We start from the raw sequence: 19,272 nt of genomic DNA, 5'->3' as shown, positions 1-19,272 counted from the left end.
GCCCCTGTAGATGATCTTAAGGTCCGGGCAGGTACATATGGGAGGAGGCGTTCCTTCAAATAGTGTTTCCATTCAGAAGGTATTGTGCTTCTATTCAGCCTTTCTCTTAATTTGTGTGTTGTTGTTTTATTTGCATGGTTAGAAAAAAGACAGGAAAAGCAGTAGCAAAATACAGCAGGAGTTACAAATGGATAACAATGGCAACGAGATACCCATTCCAATAAAATTCCATGATTCAAGCAGGGTGATTGCACCATAAAGGCCTCATCTGGAGGCAGTGCTAGAGTCTGGTTATGTTCTTTAAACATTTATCTCCGGCTTTCCCTTGTTCTGGTGCTCAATTTTTTTTAAAAAAAAATTGAATTAACATAAAGATATAATTATTATTATTATTTATTTATATAGCACCATCAATGTACATGGTGCTGTACAGAGTAAAACAGTAAATAGCAAGACCCTGCCGCATAGGCTTACAATCTAATAAAAAAAACAAAACTAACGGAGCTGAAATGAAATTAGAATTATGAGCTGTGATTTTTAAAATTAATGTTTTTCAGTGTTTTGTGGGCCTGCCAGAATGTTTATCTATGCTGTTTGGGGGAAGACAGATTGTGCTGTTATGGTTCCTGAGCTGTTAGCAAGATGTTTAGCTGCCCTTTAAAGCTGCCTAGCTTTTGTTCCTGGAGTTTCTTCCACCAACCAAATAGAGCGCGTCAGAGGAAATGTAACTAAACTTGTATGTGCTTTCCCTTCCACTCCCAAAGACTACACAGAGTATTATCGTTAGGCAAGCTGTTGGCTCAGATCTTACATTGCTAATAGCTCACTGCCTTTTTTTGATTTGATGAACAAATTGGTTGTCTGATATTCTTTGCATCGCTTGTTGGAGGTGATCGTATTATCAACTGAGCTATGCAATGCCAGTGATTCTGAAAAATTCTCTATCCAAATTCAGTGCTATCTGCGTATTGCCATGTACATCGATGGTGCTATATAAATAAATAATAATAATAATAATAAACAAATGGTGGGACTTCAAGGGCCTGCATAGTGCTTTGGCAGCTCCTCAAGAGTAGTAAAATTAATAAGTTCTCACATTCAGCTTTCTTGGTGAAAATTGATTATTTTTGAATGCTCACACTTAAGTATAGCTATAATGATAGAGCTATGACACAATACATCTGATAAATGCCTGTAGTCAGTTGATGTTTCTGTTCACGTCTTCCAAAAGTGTGAGGACTTCTGTAGATAATAAGTAGATCTGTTTAGTACTTTGTAGTCATGCATTGCTGCATGTTCGTTACTTTGTACCCTGTGAGTCTAGAGCAATGCTGTGCGTGCACACGCCAACTATGTTGAATTTTGAAGAGAGAGACGCACAACAGATAGCTGGTGACAAATCAAGTCACATGTTTTTAATATGTTTATCACCTGAGGCATGCTTAGGAGTTAGTCCTTGATGCTTCTATTACTAGGGTTGAGACAAGTGCATCTTTTTGTCTTTAGTACATTATTTCTACGTCATTTCTATAAACCATAGATCAAACAGCAAATGGTCTTTCATGACCCTGCTAAACTTGGTTGTGTACCTTGCATTCCTTCCTGTAGGCTGCCATTTCTATTTCAAGAAACAAGAAAGACCAGTTGAACTTTCTTTACAGAAAGAGGCTCTTTATTTGGCTGCATTGAAAAACAAAGCTGGCTCTGTCCGGCTACATTTTGTTTTAAGGAGTGGAAGGAGTAAACTGAATGGCATTTCTTCAATGGCAGCAGCATTGCAACTTAAGTCATTTTAAGCCTTAGGGTCAGAACTCTTCAATTACATTTTAATTTAGCTTTGGAGCCAAAACTAATATTATTTTGCTCCTTCCATTGTATGTAGTTTGTTAAGGCAGTCCAACTTTTGTCTCTTTTTGATACACATATCTTGCTGCAACCAGCAAAATATCTTGATTTTTTCATTGGTGGATTAGAAACAAGAAACCATATAAACATAACAAGGGAAGGATGCAAGTAGCTGGCATTCAGCAGCATATAGCTTTGTATAAGTGATGGGTAAAGCCAGTGAGCTGTATTAGTAGACTGCTGTAAACCCTCTGCTGAGCTGCATGTGACTTCCAGAGTTTAATGAATGCTGTTGGGTAAGGTGGTCACTGTCCTGTGTTGGCTGCAGTGCAGCAGAATATGAGTGAAGGGGCTGACCAAAAAGTAAAATAACAAAGCAGGCAAATGTTCAAGCACACAGGTTTTAGTCCATTGGGATTCAGGCTAAGGCAGAGGTGGTCAAGATAATCAGGCAGAGGTCAAACACAGTTAGTATGTTTAAACAGTCCAGAAGCAGAGTTGAGCAGGAATCCGAGGGTTGGTAGCATGGAATGTCAACCACAGGGCATGATCCAGGAGACAAGATAGAAGACACTGGAGATAAAAGAATGGCATTATTTCCAGCATTGGCTAGGCAGACATTGAAGGCTTTTAGCACCAGTCTGCTGAGCCCCACCTAGGACTCAGCTGCAGTACATGAGAGCTTTCTGGCCAGAGCTCACTCATGAGGAGACACTTTCTCCTGAGATCTTCTTTGCAAGTGAGCACCCCTTCTCACAGGAGTGCCTGGTGCTCCTGCGGGCCAGGGGGTTGCTCAGCCTCAGAGGCAGAGTCCCTACCCCCTAACAGGGATGGACCTGGAGCTATCTCCAGTTAAAGCTAGTGCGCCAGCTGCGCCCGTTCCTAGAGATGTCGGACTTGGCCACGGTGACACATGCCTTAGTTACATCCTGATTGGATTACTGTAACACGCTCTACGTGGGGCTGCCTTTGAAGAGTGTTTGGAAACTCCAGCTGGTTCAAAGAGCTGCAGCCAGATTGTTGACCGGGGCTGGTTACAGGGAGCACACAACTCCCCTGTTAAACAGCTCCACTGGCTTCCAGTCTGTTTCCGGGCACAATTCAAAGTGCTGGTTATGACCTATAAAGCTCTATATGGTTCGGGTCCAGGTTATTTGAAAGAACGTATTCTCCCTTATGAGCCTGCCCGTGCTTTGAGATCTTCTGGAGAAGCCCTTCTTTCAGTCCCACCTTCTTCACAGGCACGCTTGGTGGGAACATGGGAGAGGGTCTTCTCGGTGGCTGCTCCGGTGCTCTGGAACTCTCTTCCCAGGGAAGCTAGGCTGGCTCCCTCCTTGATGGGCTTTCGGAAGCAGGCTAAAACTTTTTTGTTCCAGCAGCCCTTTGGAGAATAATCCAGCCCTCCATCTATGTTAATGTCTTATAATTTTGTTGTGTATTTTTTTAATTGTTTATGGTTTTGTTTCCCTCCCCCCGCCCCATGTATATTTTAAACTTGCCCAGTATTGGGCAAAAGGCGGGATACAAATAAATAATAATAATAATAATAACAACAACAACAACAACAACAACAACAATAATAATAATAATAATATCTCCCCCATGGGCCCAGGCTGGCGGCAATGACTGATCTGGGGGTTCCCTAGCTCTTCCTCTGAGCAGGATTCCTCCAGTGGGGGTATGACAGCTGCATTGTATAAGCAGGATTTTTGTTATGGCAGGGGAAAATATGCCATTTGCTAATAGAGCTCCCCCTACCATTATTGGCAAAGGAAATCCTGTCCACAGGCATCCTATATCTGAAACTCTTGTTTTTATGCTGCCAATTTTTACTTGGGCAGATGAAATAACAATCGCAGAAGGAACAGATCTAAGATCAAAGTTGTATTTGCTACACGCGTTTTGGATGCCTAACATTTTCTTTTGTTGTACAGGCAAGTAGTCGCAAGGTCAGTCAGCTCTGGAACCATCCCGTAAGCTCGAACACTGTTGCAAGGAACTATGTTAAATTCTTGCTTGAGAAACTCAGGAATAAACGGGTAAGAGCTTGACTTTGATCCCCTCTTGAGAATAATCCCCCAGCTGCAGCCAAGGTGTTTCTTGGCCATATGGATACCTACAAACCTCCATTTACATTGGAGCATCCAGATTATAGCTCAGTTTCAATAGCATAGCAAGAGAAGGGGAATGAGCAGGCATACAGTGAAGAGAATGAGGGGATGTGGAAAAATTGAGGCATAAATGTCAAGGGGTTCTACTTCGTTCATAATAGAACATTTGAAATGCAATACTTTCGGCTAAAATGCACTTTCCTTTACAGCGCAGTATGGTAGTAGTGGACAGACTGTCGACCCGAATTGACTTTCTTCCGCTCAACTATTTGGTTAATATGTTAGCAGAGGAGGAGTGTCAAGGTAACCGTGCTCCTACACTTTTCTGTTTGGCTTCTTGTTGATTTAAAAATATATCTCATCTTGCTGTTATCTTGTCCGGGGCAGCCTTCCGATACGCTGGGCTGCAACTCTCACCTTTGCCAGCCAGCACGGCACTAAAGCAGGGAAGGCTGCATAAGGGGTTATAAGAAGACCTAATTGGAATAGATTATTATGGTTCAAGGGTCAAGCCTAACTGGTACTTATCTTATCACTAGTGGTGTACTTGTTGAATGTGTTACAAAATACATCCAAGTCTGATTTGCTTCCGCATCACACTGGTTACATAGGGGAGCTCTGTTAGGTTTGCTACTGTGAGAAGTAACCATATGGTCTGCTTGATGATGTGATGGAAGTTTCTGTACGCGATCTATTTATTTCATATTTATACTGCCCAACAGCCTAAGCTCTCTGGGCAGTTTACAACTAAAACCATAAAATCCAGATTAAAACTTCAAAATCACATAAAACCAGAACAAATTGCAGTCAAGGGAAGGCTTGTTTAAAAAGATGTTTTTAGGAAGTGTTTAAAAGTTATTACATTTTCTGCCTCCCGAACCGCACGAGAGTGGGTGCCGCTACAGAGAAGGCCCGTTGTCGAGGTTCTTCATGGCGACATTCTTTCCATGTTGGGATGACGAGCAGGGCCTCCTTTGAAGATCATAAATGTCGCCTGGGTGTATATAAGGGAAGGCAGTCTGCTAGGTATCCTGGTCCCAAGTTGTAAGGTAGTAGCATAACCTTGTACATTGCTCAGTAGCTAACAGGCAGCCAGTGCAGGTTTTTTTAACACTGGTTTTATGTGGGCAGAGCTAGGTGTCCCGGTAAGCACCCTAGCTGCCGCGTTCTGCACAAGCTGCAGCTTCCGAACCACATACATGGGTAGCCCAACATAGAGCGCATTACAGTAGTCTAATCGTGAGGTTACCAGCGCATGAATGACCGTGGCTAGGCTATCCCTGGGCGTAGCTGGTTTACCAACCAAAGTTGATAATGGGTGTTATGGACCACCGAGGCCACCTGGGTCTCCTGTGACAAAGATGGATCAAGGAGCACCCACAAACTATGGACCTGCTCCTTTGGAGGGAGTGCAACCCCATCCAGAACAGGCAAACACCCCAATTCCTGGACCTGGGAACCACCAACCAACAAGGTCTCTGTCTTATCCGGATTCAGACTGAGTTTATTGGCCCTCATCCAAGCAATAACTGTATCCAGGCACCGGTTCAGAACGTGCACAGCCTCTCCCGATTCAGATGTTACAGAGAAATAGAGCTGGGTGTCATCAGCGTACTGGTGAACCAGTGTGACATGAGCCACATTACGGGAAAGTGGATTTTTTTAGTAGCTGTTGTGACCTTAGTAAGCCAACTAGGCTGGCCTGTGACTTCTGTTGCATCTATACGAATAAATGCACCCCCACCCCCAACGTTGTACTATACTCGGAAGGGCACAAGTCATCCAAAGAGGAGTCAGGAAGCGAACATGAATGTTGTGGTTTTGTCAGTGTTTCTTGTTTCTAGGCAGAGGTTTACTGCTAATTAGGAGAAGTTTCTGTGTTTTGTTTTTGGGTTTTACAGCTATGACCTATGAATAAAAACAGAACAAACTGTTGCGCTTTTGGTAATTTCAGAAGCAAGCAATGCAACCTGGGATTAGCAACTTTGGTCCTGTTAATATCCATCATTAGTAAAATCTGGTCATATAAATATTCTCCATGCTCTTTCCTAGGATGGATGTCTTCTGTAGAACAAAAGATCATGAACGCAAGATCTGTTGAAGAATTGGCATTGAAGCACACGGCAATGCTCTTAGGTCTTTAGTATTGCTTACTGAAAAGAAAATGGTTATCTCAGCAGCATCCCAGCTTTGCAATATCTATTACCAAGTGGACATTTAAATGTTAGGGGGGGGGTAAAAGAAAATTGGGGTTTAGAAGACTGGGGTGAAGCTGCAATTATAATAGTTTTCAGGGAAATACTAAAAACTCTGCTTAAGGAAAATTCAGGATAATGATTCTTTATTGTTAATGGGAGATATTCGTGACATTGTTCTTCCCCTAAACCAGTCACGTTCAGGTAGCTACAAGCTATTATAAAATTGTCTGCTGTAATAAAAATTCTAATTCAGAGAACAATAAATATGGAGTGAGAAAGAAAGGAATAACTCCGTAATGGAACTATAAAACTGGCAACTGGTTGTACACTGATGGGCTACCTTTATAAGCTTAGGATGCATGAAAAATCCAGGATGGCAAATAAAAATAGCTCGTTGTAAATAATGGGAATAATTGTACATTAATATCTTTGCTTAGTGTAACTAGCTGAGGGCTTTGTAAAATATCATTTTCCTTGAGTATACTTCACTGTTATGTGTGAAAAGGATAAAATTCTACTCTGGGATATTTATTTAAATACTCTCCCTTGTTAACTTCCAGTGGGCATCATCCACTCTTAAGTTAAGCACTGTTAAATTCCATTGATATTGGTGGGAGAAGTAGGCGTTTGTCTTAATTTCTTCCATTGAAATCAATAGAATTAAGTATGTTTAATTTCACCTGGATTGTGCCTTCTGATTCTAGATTGTCAATGTGAAAAGAAGTTACTATTTAGAAAACAGTCATATTTCTTGCCTTAATTTCTCACCTATGTTTATACAGCACTAAGCTCCCTTGTTTTGTTTTTTTAGCTGTGGTTTCTAACAACAATAGAAAATGCTAGTTTCCAGCCGGGAAAGTTTTCAGTTTCCTATGTTGGCATACCATTAAACTGATGTAATTTTACTTGTATAATAGATTTTTTTGGTAACTACACATATTTGGCCTGTAGTAAACCAAAATGGGGAAGGAGCCTTTAAGTTAGATGTTGCATACTTAAGTGTCCTGTTCCAATAGGACTGAAGCATAATTAACTGTGCAGGAAGGAGTGCAGCCAGAATTGATTTCAGATCTTTGTATGTTTTTTTAAACAGAGTATAATTACAAATTGGAACTAGGGGTCAAAGCAAACACAGTCTAGAAAAAAAAAGCCAGGTTATTTCTTATGTATCTAGGTGCAGAAACTCTCACTTTGTTATTCTGTCTGGTATGACTTCTCTTACCTCTGTAATACAGATACTGAAAGTTACTAGACTGTCTTTTCTGCTTTTTAAGAGGAAAAGATGTAATCACTAATGTAAATAAGTATCACAACCTCATTTTATTGTAGAGTTCCTTTTATTTGTGCAATGAACCACAGTGCCATACATCTCTATGTAACAACAAACTACAGTTTTCTAACGTTAATACATTATTGTATAAAGTGTGAGAGATAAAATCACTATACTACTTGGAATATTGCCTTGTATGTTTAGATACTAAATGCATAAAAGGAAAAAGTGTGGTACTGTTGACTAGGTGTATTTTACTACTTGTAATTCTTTCCATTTAAGGAATGCAGTTCACAAAACCCTACTGAACAATGCCGTTCATTTCATTATGGTTTGCGTGAAAACAAGGGAGTACTTTAGATAGCAACAGCATTGCTTGGTCTATTATGCCAATAAAGTTCTAACCCAGCCACATTAAAATCTGGGCAATATTACCATTGGTTCTGAATGATCAGTGTTCTTCTTTAACAACTGTAAGTTTAACCTTTTAGATTTCTATTGGCTTTACAATTGGTTTCCTTATGTGCCTCATATTGGCACTAGGATCGCCTGGTTTGAACGGAGCCAGTGCTCCATAAGGGCGTGGCAGAGGGAGAACATTGTCCTCATCTGGGATGTAGGCATTGGGGCGCTGCTCAGCTGTGGTGAATATGCTAGTTGGCAAGGCACGTTGTTCCTCTTCTATAGCATGCTGTAAAAAAAGAAGTAACTGGTTAAATGCAGGCTATTAAACAAAACAGTTCTTACAAGTCATACATTTTTGACAGAATTAGATTGCACATGCTAGTTACAATAGCAGTCAGAATAGTTGATACAGCGAAGTACTCTAAACAAGGACATAGACATGATGCAAGAGATCTATCAGGTTGTCTTAGAGTTTAGGGGCAGGGGTTGCTGTTGGGTGTTTTTCTTCAAAAAAGTTATGTGAAGCTACTAACTGAACTAGGGAAGGATATGTTTAATTCCCCCCCACCGTACCATTTCCCCATCCTAATTTGCCCTTTCCCCCAAAGCTGCTGTTAGCACTCCGAGGGTTAAGCAACTCTCTTGTCCACAAATCTCCTATGGGACATGGTGTACCACATCAATTCTCAATAAGTAGGTTTAGTGCCATGGTCCTGATGTTGGGTTTTTAGTAATAATGATTATCAAAACTGATGGGTTAAGCTCCACAGCCTCAATCGAGTGCCAAGACATTTTAGGTAAAAGTCTCATTCCACAACTCATTTCTCAGCTTCAAGTTTCTAGCTTGGACAGTAATTTTGGATCTCTCTTCACCACTCTCTGCCTTTATTTTCTCATTACAGGGATAATGAGTTGTAGAAATCATCGATAACAGTTACTTTAAAAACAAAACTGAGCTATAGCAAGGGCACATATTTTCTTAGGATATCTAAGCACTATGTTAGAGCTGAGTCACATATGTGTGTGCTGAAAGGTGAATGTTTGAATTGCTTTCACTGAAAAGTGTGGGTTCTAGAGGTGATATGAATGCTGTGATGTTTGGTCTCTGGCTGTTAGATACGTTTATTCATTTAAAATTATTTTTAGGCTGTTTTTAAGCGTGCAAGCCTTTCATGCAAGTCAACACACGTATGAACATGGAGACCAATAAAATGTGTTCCAAGGATCTTGTGTGTTCCTGCAGCCAATTACATTGAATGGGGAGTTGTTATATTTTATTCTGTCAAGTATGTACTTAAAAGGAACACATTCTTTCAGGATATGAGAAAGGGAGGCAGTAAGGAAGATGCAAGTATAGGAGTTCCTACAGCTTCATAAATGCCTGGGTCAATGCTACAAGGCAACTATCTCTGCGGTCTGAAGAACTCTTTGCCACCATTGACCTCTCAAGCACTGCTAGATGTTAATATGTAATTAATAAATTCTATTTCTATACTGTTCATAAGCCAAAGCTCTCTAGTTGGTCCACACAGCAAATATTTTACATCGTAAAACTAATTTTTAATAACCCCTAAATTTAAAACAAAAACAGCATAAGAACCAAGATAAAAGCCGGCAATGGTACAAAGATTTAAAAACACACTCTTTAAAACCGAAGGGCTAAAAAGCTTGGGAAAATATAAGGGTCTTCACCTGGCCCTGAAAAGACCACAAGGTGAGCCTCTCTGAGAAGTGTATTCCCCAACTGCATTGCTATCACCAAAAAGGCTCCTTGATAGCCACCCGCTTCACTTCATCTGGCACAGAGGTATCTGGGGAAGGACCTCGAGGATAAGGGTCTGGGAAGGTGTATATGGAAGGAGGCTTTCTGATAATCTCACCCTAAACTATTTAGGGCTTTGCAGGTTAATAACAGCACTTTGAATTGGGTCCCTGATAATCTCAGACCACCTGAACTTTCCAGACTGTTTCCAAAGGCAGCCCCACATATAACACATGACAGTGATCTAAACAAGAGCTAATCAGAGCTGGATAACTAGGCAGGCTATCTCTGTCCAGATAAGGATTAGGTTGATATATCAGCCTAAACTGATAAAATGTGCTCCATACCACTGAGGGCACCTGGGCCTCCAGTGACAGTGCTGGATTCAAGAGCACCCCCAAACTATGAACCTGATCCTTTAGGGCAGTGGTTCCCAAACTTTTTCAGGTCACCGCCCCCTTGGTTCCACAAACTCCTGCCCAGCGCCCCCCTACCCTACCCTATAAAAATCATTATTCAGAATAGTGGTTTTCAACGACCCACCAAGGAAGATAATAACAATAAAATTCAAAACAGTAACAATTAATTGAATACTTTATTCAAAATCCAATTGGTGTGCCCTGCCATGCTGGCTGCAAACAGAGGCGTTCGCTCTATTTTCCTTCCCTCCCTCGGCAAGCCTGGGGCAGGTGCTTCCCATTTAGAGGGGATTCTAGGAGTTGAAGGACTTTTTTCGGTCTAAACATGCATAAAATTGTGCCTTTAACTTATCATATCACACTAGCATGAATACAGGAATCAAATAGGATTTCCTTCTTCAGTGGAACACACTTACTTAGGAGTAAGCACCATTTTGTTATAGGAAAGGATAATGTATTTTAATTAAAATTTTAAAATAATTATCTGCCACCTGGTACAGAGCTTTCCTATGGAAAATCTGGCTGGGACTGAAGTAGAGGGGCACTAATTTTACTGTACTTATTGTCTTTATATATGGTTAAAAATCTCACAGTTACCTTGCTATTCTATTTCTACAATTCATTTTCTCCTGTCTCTTCTTTCACCCTCTCTTCGTTTTCAGGCTGAATCCTATGCACATTTACCTCAGAGTAAGTTCTATTGATCTCAGTGGGGCTTACTTCTGAGTAGACATACTTAGGATTGTGTTGCAGCTCTGTTTTTATGGTGACACAAGATACACACATACCATGTTTACCAAAAGAACGCTTGAAAAAAGGGGGTTGGACACCCTGAAATAAGCAAGGGCAGATAGGAATTGTTTCAGCAAGCATTCTGGGAAAAGGTGCTGCTGAGTCTTCTTTAGCCAGGAAGGACCTGGGGAATTGCAATTCTCTCTCCCTCCCCCTTTTTTCTCTCCCAATCCTGTTGTAGTCCAGATTTTTTTGGGGGTGGGAGCACACACACAGACACACAGCATCTCTGTCTCTCTCTCTCTCCAACCCCCCCTCCCCCCAAGCCTCACAATAGCTGCCGGGCTGATTACGACAGGAGGGCAGCAGCTCAGAGGGGAGATGGCCCCAATCTGCAACTCTTGACAGGGGAAGGGAGCCTGGTGATACCTTGCAGCAGCACAAGCAGTCCTGCTCCCCACCCAGCCTGCCGGCTAACTGCTGTTCTTGGCAGCTGCTCTGCCGCCTGCTGTCCTCCACATGCTCCTTCCTCTCCGCCACATGGCTACTGCTCCTGCCTTGTGCAGCAACTATCGCGAGAGGTCTGTCGGGGCACCTTGTAGGAGGGAGCAGCTCTGGCCAAGGGAGGAAGCGAGCGAGCGAGCAGGAAGCGGTGGCTCCAGCAGGAAAGAAGCCCTGGGCCCTCCTAGGTAGGAGAAGAGTGGGCAGAGCGGCTGAATTCGCTGCTGTTTCCTGCTCTGCTGCCTCCTGTGGGCGCTTCCCCCACCCCCTACTTTTGGTGGGGCCGCTGTGGGCTTGAGATAGGAGGAGAGAGCGGCTGCGTGAGTGAGAAAGTCTTTCCTGAGCAGGAACGGTGTGCGGAGAGCAGCTGAATTTGCTGCTCTTTCCTGCTCGGTCCCTGGGTTTTAGGACCTTCTGGAAAGACCACCTCGAACGCCCCCCTGCCGCCCCTTTGCCTGTTAGCGCCCCCTGCCAGCGCCATCCCTTTGCCTCTTAACACCCCCCTATGCAATCCCACTGCCCCCAAGGGGGCAATACCGCCCACTTTGGGAACCACTGCTTTAGGGGAATACAACTCCCTCTAGGGGGGAATCCACACATCGTACTGAGGCCGCTTCCATGCGGCCCCAGTGCGACGTGAAAGCGATCGTGTAACTTGCCTGGCGAAGAGACGAGGAAGAGGCGTCCTTGCCTGCGCCGCCACCCACCTCCCTCCTCGCTGGCCGGGACGGAGAGCGGAAGAAGCTCTCCACCACGCCTTCTTCTACCGAGCTCTCCGAGCCAGCCGGCGAGGAGGGAGGTGGGTGGCGGCGGCAAGGACGCCTCTTCCTCATCTCTTCGCCAGGCAAGTTACACCATCGCTTTCACGTCGCACTGGGGCCGCATGGAAGCGGCCTCAGTATGACGTGTGGATTCCCCCTAGAATGGGTTGAATATGATGAAGCTAAGTGAACAGACAGAAGAACCTCACTAACAGTACCTCCATCTTACCTTGCTTGAGTCTCAGTTTATTGACTCTCATCTAGTCCATTACCACTCCCAGACACTGATTCAGAACATTCTTTGCTTTATTTGGATTTGATGAAAAGTAGAAAGACCTGTGTGTCCTCTGCATATTGGTGACACCTTTGTCTATATCTGTGGATAACCTCTTGCTGGGGCCCTCTAAGGCTTAATTGCCAAGAGGCAGAACAATAATTCCCCAGCACAACCTTCTGGAACCGATAACCTGAAATACAGCTGGGAGAGCCTTGGCCACTACTTAGAGCTTCAAGTCCCCACGTTATGAGTAAACAAACAATGGACAAAACACACATGATCCTGTCAACATCGGAATCCGAATAGAAACTTACTTTTGCTTTTTCTTCTGTGATTGTTTTATATGTTTGTTCGTCACGGAGTACCTTTAACCACTCCATCTCTACTTCCTTAGGAGGTGGGAGACCTTTCTCGAGCCTGGAGGTGACGCACATTAAAAACTGTTCTTTGTCCCTCATTTCTTGCTGCAGTTTAATAGCAAAGGCTTGATTCATAGATAACTCTGCAATAAGAGCCATCATCTTTTGGGTGGTACTTTTTATTTTCTCTTGTAGTCCGTTCATCTGGAATGAACAGCAATAGCAAGTGTTTAATCTCTGTAGAACTGGCAGTTCTTTCTATTTACTGTTTTAATTAATAGGAATTTGTTACATTTAGCCTTGTCATATGCTATGAAATAAAATGTAAAATAATCATGGGGCATACATAGATGGGTTATGCGACATATCCTTTCCTCACCTTTTTTGCCAGTGTTAATGTGTCCTGTCTGCTGTTTTCTGCCTTGGTGTTGATTTTTTCTGTCAGCCGGGAAACTTGCTCATAAATAAAGTCCTTCTCAAGCAATTTCTCTTCCTTTTGTGCCAGCTGTATTTCCAACTATAGTGAGAGCACATTTATAAATGTACACAATTAATAGCTGGGAATAAAACTACCAAAACCCATGTTCCATTATTTTTGTTTTGTTTTTTACAACACAGAATTGCTGTGTTTATCTGGGTCTTTTTGGCAAAAGCTTTATTATCGGAATTAAAATTAAATTAGCATACAATAAAGGGATGAATCTGATGCAAGTTTATTCTGAAAGAATGCTTTGGGCATTATTCTCACAGGGGCATATGTGCCACATCAGAATTGAAAGCATACAACAATCGAAAGATAAACCTTTCAAAAATCAATTCTGTCAAGATAAGGTAAATTTGCTCTCTTCAACATTGATCCATTTTCCAGACAGCATCAGGAGTATTACATATTGGGTAGCATCTAAAGATTTTTCTCTGACTGGAGCTTTCCTTCAATGGAAGGGCTCTCTGTTGGAGAAAGAAGACTTTTGGATATACCCATGGAAAACTGTAATACTGCAACTGGTGTGTAACTGGAATAATTTAATTTAAAAGCAACCCAGTTCAATAAGGGCACAGTCCTATGTTGATATTCGGCAGCCTCCGTATCCTAATGGAGCCAGTGCTCGCCTCCGTGCTCCAGCCTCCCTGCACTTTTTGCTAGATGGGTGATTTCACCCGTCTAGCTGCAGGGCTTCGGAATGGTTGGGAAGGAGGTTGGGGCGAGCATAGGAAGCTGAGTGAGGCAGCTTCTCTGTTCCCTGTGGTTCTCCACGCACTGGCTGGGAGTGAGGTTTAAAGGCTTCGACCTGAGCCAGTAAACTGAACAATACCATGCCCCCACCCCCCAGATACTGTCTGTGGGCTATAGGAGTGCTCTCTAAAATTATGAAGGTGTTGACAGCCCTAATTCAAAACCACTTCCATTTCTCTTTTATGCCTTTGTTGATTTCTGCAGACCCAAGCATGTTTAACACTGTTGGATTGTGGCCATTATATTTTTATAATGGTGAGTTTTAGACCGCAATTCCACCACTAGTAAGGCTCTAGACTGGCAAAAAGAGGCAGGAAAACCCCACATCTTGCAGTTCAGCTTTGGAAATAGAAGGCCCATGAACAATGTTAGTAGGATGGAGAAAACAGCAGTGATTAATTGGGGGGAAAGGGAAGAACTATAGTGTTATGAAAGATATGGATCTGCCTCTAAAGACAGCATCCTCATGTGAGTAATCTTCTCTAGGCCTTCCATAATATGTAGTAATACTTAGTCCATAGCCTGACGTAGTCCTCTTGTACATTTCTCCACCCATGCTCAACATCACTGGGGTGATGGCACAGCTTTATGATGTCAGGACAAAGGATGGCCCCGTTCAGAAGACACCTTAAACCACATCTTTAACCATGATGAATATTTATTTATTTATTTATTTATTACACTTATATACTGCTCCCATAGCCAGGGCTCTTTGGGCGGTTTACAGAAATTCTAAAATTGAGGTAAAAACAAGTATACAAAATTTAAAACTCTAAAACACAGAACATACACACATAAAGCATTAAAAAAATGATTAAAAACTAAACATGTGGGTAATTAGGATGTGCCGCCATATGCCCAGGCAAAGAGGAAAGTCTTAACCTGGAGCCGGAAAGATAGCAGCGTTGGTGCCTGGCAAGCCTCATCAGGGAGATCATTCCACAGTCTGGGGGCCACCACCGAAAAGGCCCTATCCCTTGTTGCTACACTCCGAGCCTCTCTCGGAGTAGGCACCCGGAGGAGGACCTTAGATGATGAACGTAGTGACCGGGTATATTCACGTCGGGAGAGGCGTTCCGTTAGGTATTGTGGTCCCAAGCCATGTAAGGCTTTATAGGTCAAAACCAGCACCTTGAATTGGGCTAAGAAACATACAGGCAGCCAGTGCAAGCGGACCAGAGCAGGTGTTAGATGGTCAAACCTTCTGGTTCCCGAAATCAATCTGGCCGCTGCACTTTGCACGAGCTGCAGCTTCCGAACCGTCTTCAAAGGCAGCCCTACGTAGAGCGCATTGCAGTAATCTAACTTGGAGGTTACCAGAGCATGGACAACTGAAGCCAGGTTATCCCTGTCTAGATAGGGGCTTTTTGCCTTATTCACCATGGTTAAAGCCATGGTTTAAGGTGTCTTCTGAACAGGGACAATGAGTGTTATGGGGAGAATGCTGTGAGCTGCCATGCGAAGATTATGTGGCTTATAGAGTGCTAAAATAAAAACATGGGGATGCTGCTTTTGCATTGTTTTGTTCTACATATTTTTCAATCCAACTAGTAGTGAAACATGGCTGTTTACCATGATGGGCTCTTCAAGGCATGAATAACATATATTACCTCCTCTATCTTTTTGAACAGCTCTGGTTGAGAGGGGTCCTTTCCAAGCAGTGTCCTTGTTCTTTTTTCTCCGTTAGGGTCTGTAAACACTTTCTCCAGGCTTTTAATTCTGTCCTTGCATTGTGAAAACTGTCAAACAACAGTGACAAATATGTCATATACAACCAGCTTGCTAAGTTAGTAAGCAATTCCCCCACTTCATGATGGTAAACTCCCCGTCCCTTTTCAGCATTTGAACCAACCAACTAGGCAACCTAAATTCAGTTCTACTTTTTTGTACTTCGAGAGATCTATGAGATTTCTAGGAAATAAGCAATTCTGGGGTTGGAAAGCAAAAGCGGTGGTTGAACATAGCTCTGTTGCACTTCCAATTCTGAATAAATGTAAAACCCATGACAATAGCAACAAAAGAACTATTTTGACAAAATATACACAGTGGTATTTCCTAATCTGGACTGGACAATCAGCAGGTGATTCATTCTGTGGACTTCTTTTTTCTTGCAAAGTTGCACCATCCAGCCCTTCCTGTTCTCAGAAGTCAAGTTGCCTCACAGGAAAAAGGTTTTAACAATCCCCACCAAGAGGACTTTTAAACAGGAGTTTGACGGAAGAAAGCTAAGGTAAAATTGTGGTTCCTCCCAATTACACTGGTTTAAAATTTGGACAGATTGTGATGTTCCAGGAAGCTGAAAACTAGCACAACAGCACATTGTGTGCAGCAAAATGAAAAATAAATTACAAACACACACACACACACACACATGAATGCCTTAAAAAACACAACAGGATGTGGCTACCCACACTACCAGTGAGCCCGCCTACATACAGCTCAACTCTATACAGAATATAACCCTATACACAATCCAGGATCAGCCAATGCTGTGCAATTGTCATTGACATCCATGGTAGACTGCAGCAGAACAGCACTAACAGAAACACTCATCCTTAATAAAAAGTTAGCAGGTGCAGAATTTTCCCCTCTGCTATGCAGTAGTAACATGTACATATGAGACAGCAGCTAGCTGATGTTAAAAGAGCTGGTGGTTCCTTACTGCCAACTAATTTGCCAACAGTCTTACTTTATGTATGGACAAATTATTGAGTCTCTCTATGGTATATTTATGGTCGCACTAGTCTGGGGACCCACATCAACCCTCCCTGATACAATCTATAGTGCACATCCTCCTCCTTTCCCTTAAACGTCCATGGAAGTGACATGAAGGGCCCTTAGTTTTAAATATGCTTGTCACATTTGATTACGCTGTTATTAAATGCTAGTCACAGCTCTGCACTATGTTGCAGTATTATGTATAAAGTAGACTTTAGCATAAAGGCTCAAAGCCACTCTCCTGTGCCCCTCCTTCACTTGCTCTGTGCTTCAGGAGGACGGAAACCCCATCCATTCCGGAACAAACTGTACGACAGTACAAGAAACCACAATGTAGCTGTGCAAAGGCCTTATCAAAATGGCATCTAACCCTGAGGATATTTTTCAGTTTCACTACCACCCTATTTTTGTGATACTTTGTTGAACCTAAGAAGCACACAGATGCAGGTTTACTCAGAAGTCGGTCCCACAGGGTACAATAAAGTGTACTTCCTTCTAGTAAATGTGTTTAGGGTCGCAGACTTACTCTAGCACTCTCATTAGCAATTATAAGTGTAACTAGAAAATGCAGCCTAATATTTAGGTATTTCACCCTTTCTTGCCTCTCCTTACCAACATCACACAGCCTCTCCTAGCCTTAAGCTACGTGAGAGATTCTTCTTCATTCCCCTCCTGCTTTCTTGACTCCCCTGCTAATTTGGTCCTTAAGCTATTCTGCCTCTCTAAGCTGCCTGCACCATGTAGCTACTCTTGTCCCTGGATCCACTGCCTCAATTCCATGACAACCCCCCTTCCCCACAAGCAGTTTAGGAGTTTGCAAATGTTCTTCAGTAGCCCAGCTCATATGTACAAGTGTATTCAATTATCCAGAGGGGTGAATACAACTCTCACCCTTTCCATGTAGTAATGGGTCATAGCACCATGTTTAAATTATATTTTTGTTCAGATTTCTGATTACTCAGATTGTTTTTGCATTCTTCAGGGGATCTGGCAGAACCCTCTGCTTTATATACAGTTTCCCAAAATGAGTAGAGGTAATAGTTCAGAGCTGCAACTCAGTGACGCAGTTTCTCTGCTACAGAAATGCCAGCAGATATGTCAAAAGTTGGAATTCTATATGGGAATGAACAGAATCTGCATGGAAAAAGTTACTGTTTGCTGATAAGGTCAAAAGTAAATAAGCTTTTTTTTTTCAGAAGGAAAGGAAAGAATGTCCTTAGCTTTAGGGACCTCCACAGTGTTTCTTGACAACTTTGTGACAAGAACTAAAAATTTCACTGGGTCCAGCATAAGGATTATTAATAGTAGGTAGAACAGCCTCTCTAGAGTAGGTTTAACATTGTATTGTTTTAGTGAATTGAACTATTTTATAGCAAAAGGATTCAAAGTGCAATTATGCTTACATTAATCCTGCATACATTTCCATTTTTAATTATTCCTATCTAACAACAAGTTATTTGGTATCCCAAGTACAAGCAAAACCTTCAGACAACATAAAAACCTAAACTCCAGATCTTGAACACATTTCCACAGGACATCTATATATGGAAGCAGGGTTCCTACTTTAGACTCACTTGCTGGACTGAGAACCCAGGCTAGAAATATTTATATATTGCTATCCAGCTATTATTATTATTATTATTATTATTATTATTATTATTATTATTATTAATTTATTTATTTATATAGCACCATCAATGTACATGGAAATGTTTTTTTAACCCTCTCTGTAAGATTACCAGCATAGTTAGTTCTTTCATTACTTATTAAAATTATTGATCTAAGGTAAATTTTATTGACAGACATTTATGCTGTTTCCCAACCGGAAAGATGTCCTGTGTTTCTGATGCTGTAGTATTCTGATTATTGTACTATTCAAACAATAATTACATATTTACTAACTGAACTTACTTAAAAACACTATGATTTTATGGGGAAAATAAAATAACATTAGGAACAAAAAGGCTGCTTTATGTTCCTAAAGTAGCTCTCCCCAACCTGGTGGCCTCCGGAGGCTTTGGACTACAGTGCCCAGCATTCCAGACCTTTGGCCATTCTGCCTGCCGCTGATGGGAGTTGTCGCCCAAAATACATGGAGGGGCCCAAGTTTGGGGAGATTGTCTTAAAGCAACAAAGTGACTTCAGATCTGTAAAGAGTGCTAAAGAAATAAGTAATGCTTATTATTCCATTTCCCCCAAAATTTCAATTTTTCCAGAAAAAGAAGTTTTTTTTAAACCTCAAAATGTCCAGAATTTTTACATCTCTACTCCTTAGTGTACAAAGAGCTGCTGGTGGAAGAGAAAATTGGCAGCTACCCTGTGTGAGTGAAAAATATTTGCATAGACACGCAGGGCTATCTGATTCCTAGCTCATAGATATGTGTTGCATCTTTCGATAATCCAACATGATCCAAAGGGAGAGGTGGGTAAGAAATAAATATATCATCATCATCATCATCATCATCATCATCATCATCATCATGGGATTTGAAACTTATTGGGCAATGGAACTGGAAATTCTGATTCCCCTCTACTTTGCAATGTAGATGGGAATGTGCATTCCCAGACAAGGGCTCCCCTGTTCATTTCGGTATACTTGCAGTTTGCTTTCTCCAGCACTGCCCATAATAAGCAAGCTGCAACATGACTGTGCATAGTTGAACTTCTAGGGAAATCTTGA

At 42.0% G+C, this 19,272-nt stretch overlaps 2 protein-coding genes across 2 annotated transcripts in view; one reads left to right on the top strand and one right to left on the bottom strand.

Annotated features, from left to right (window-relative positions):
- GSAP (gamma-secretase activating protein) overlaps positions 1-7,836 on the top strand; it is a 54,581-nt gene extending 46,745 nt beyond the window's left edge. Inside the window, exons 29-31 of the mRNA XM_063134201.1 lie at positions 3,780-3,884; positions 4,166-4,259; positions 6,009-7,836. Of these exons, the coding sequence (XP_062990271.1) occupies positions 3,780-3,884; positions 4,166-4,259; positions 6,009-6,100 (291 nt within the window). The 3' untranslated portion in view covers positions 6,101-7,836. The remainder of the gene's footprint in view (positions 1-3,779; positions 3,885-4,165; positions 4,260-6,008) is intronic.
- CCDC146 (coiled-coil domain containing 146) overlaps positions 7,473-19,272 on the bottom strand; it is a 74,880-nt gene continuing 63,080 nt past the window's right edge. The window contains exons 16-20 of the mRNA XM_063134200.1: positions 15,485-15,613; positions 13,020-13,157; positions 12,596-12,844; positions 7,907-8,115; positions 7,473-7,855 (exon numbers count right to left, since the gene is read on the bottom strand). Of these exons, the coding sequence (XP_062990270.1) occupies positions 7,912-8,115; positions 12,596-12,844; positions 13,020-13,157; positions 15,485-15,613 (720 nt within the window). The 3' untranslated portion in view covers positions 7,473-7,855; positions 7,907-7,911. The remainder of the gene's footprint in view (positions 7,856-7,906; positions 8,116-12,595; positions 12,845-13,019; positions 13,158-15,484; positions 15,614-19,272) is intronic.

The sequence above is a fragment of the Elgaria multicarinata genome, chromosome 9, assembly GCF_023053635.1.
Source record: "Elgaria multicarinata webbii isolate HBS135686 ecotype San Diego chromosome 9, rElgMul1.1.pri, whole genome shotgun sequence".
Lineage (NCBI taxonomy): Eukaryota > Metazoa > Chordata > Lepidosauria > Squamata > Anguidae > Elgaria > Elgaria multicarinata.
This window is presented reverse-complemented; position numbering and strand designations above follow the sequence as displayed.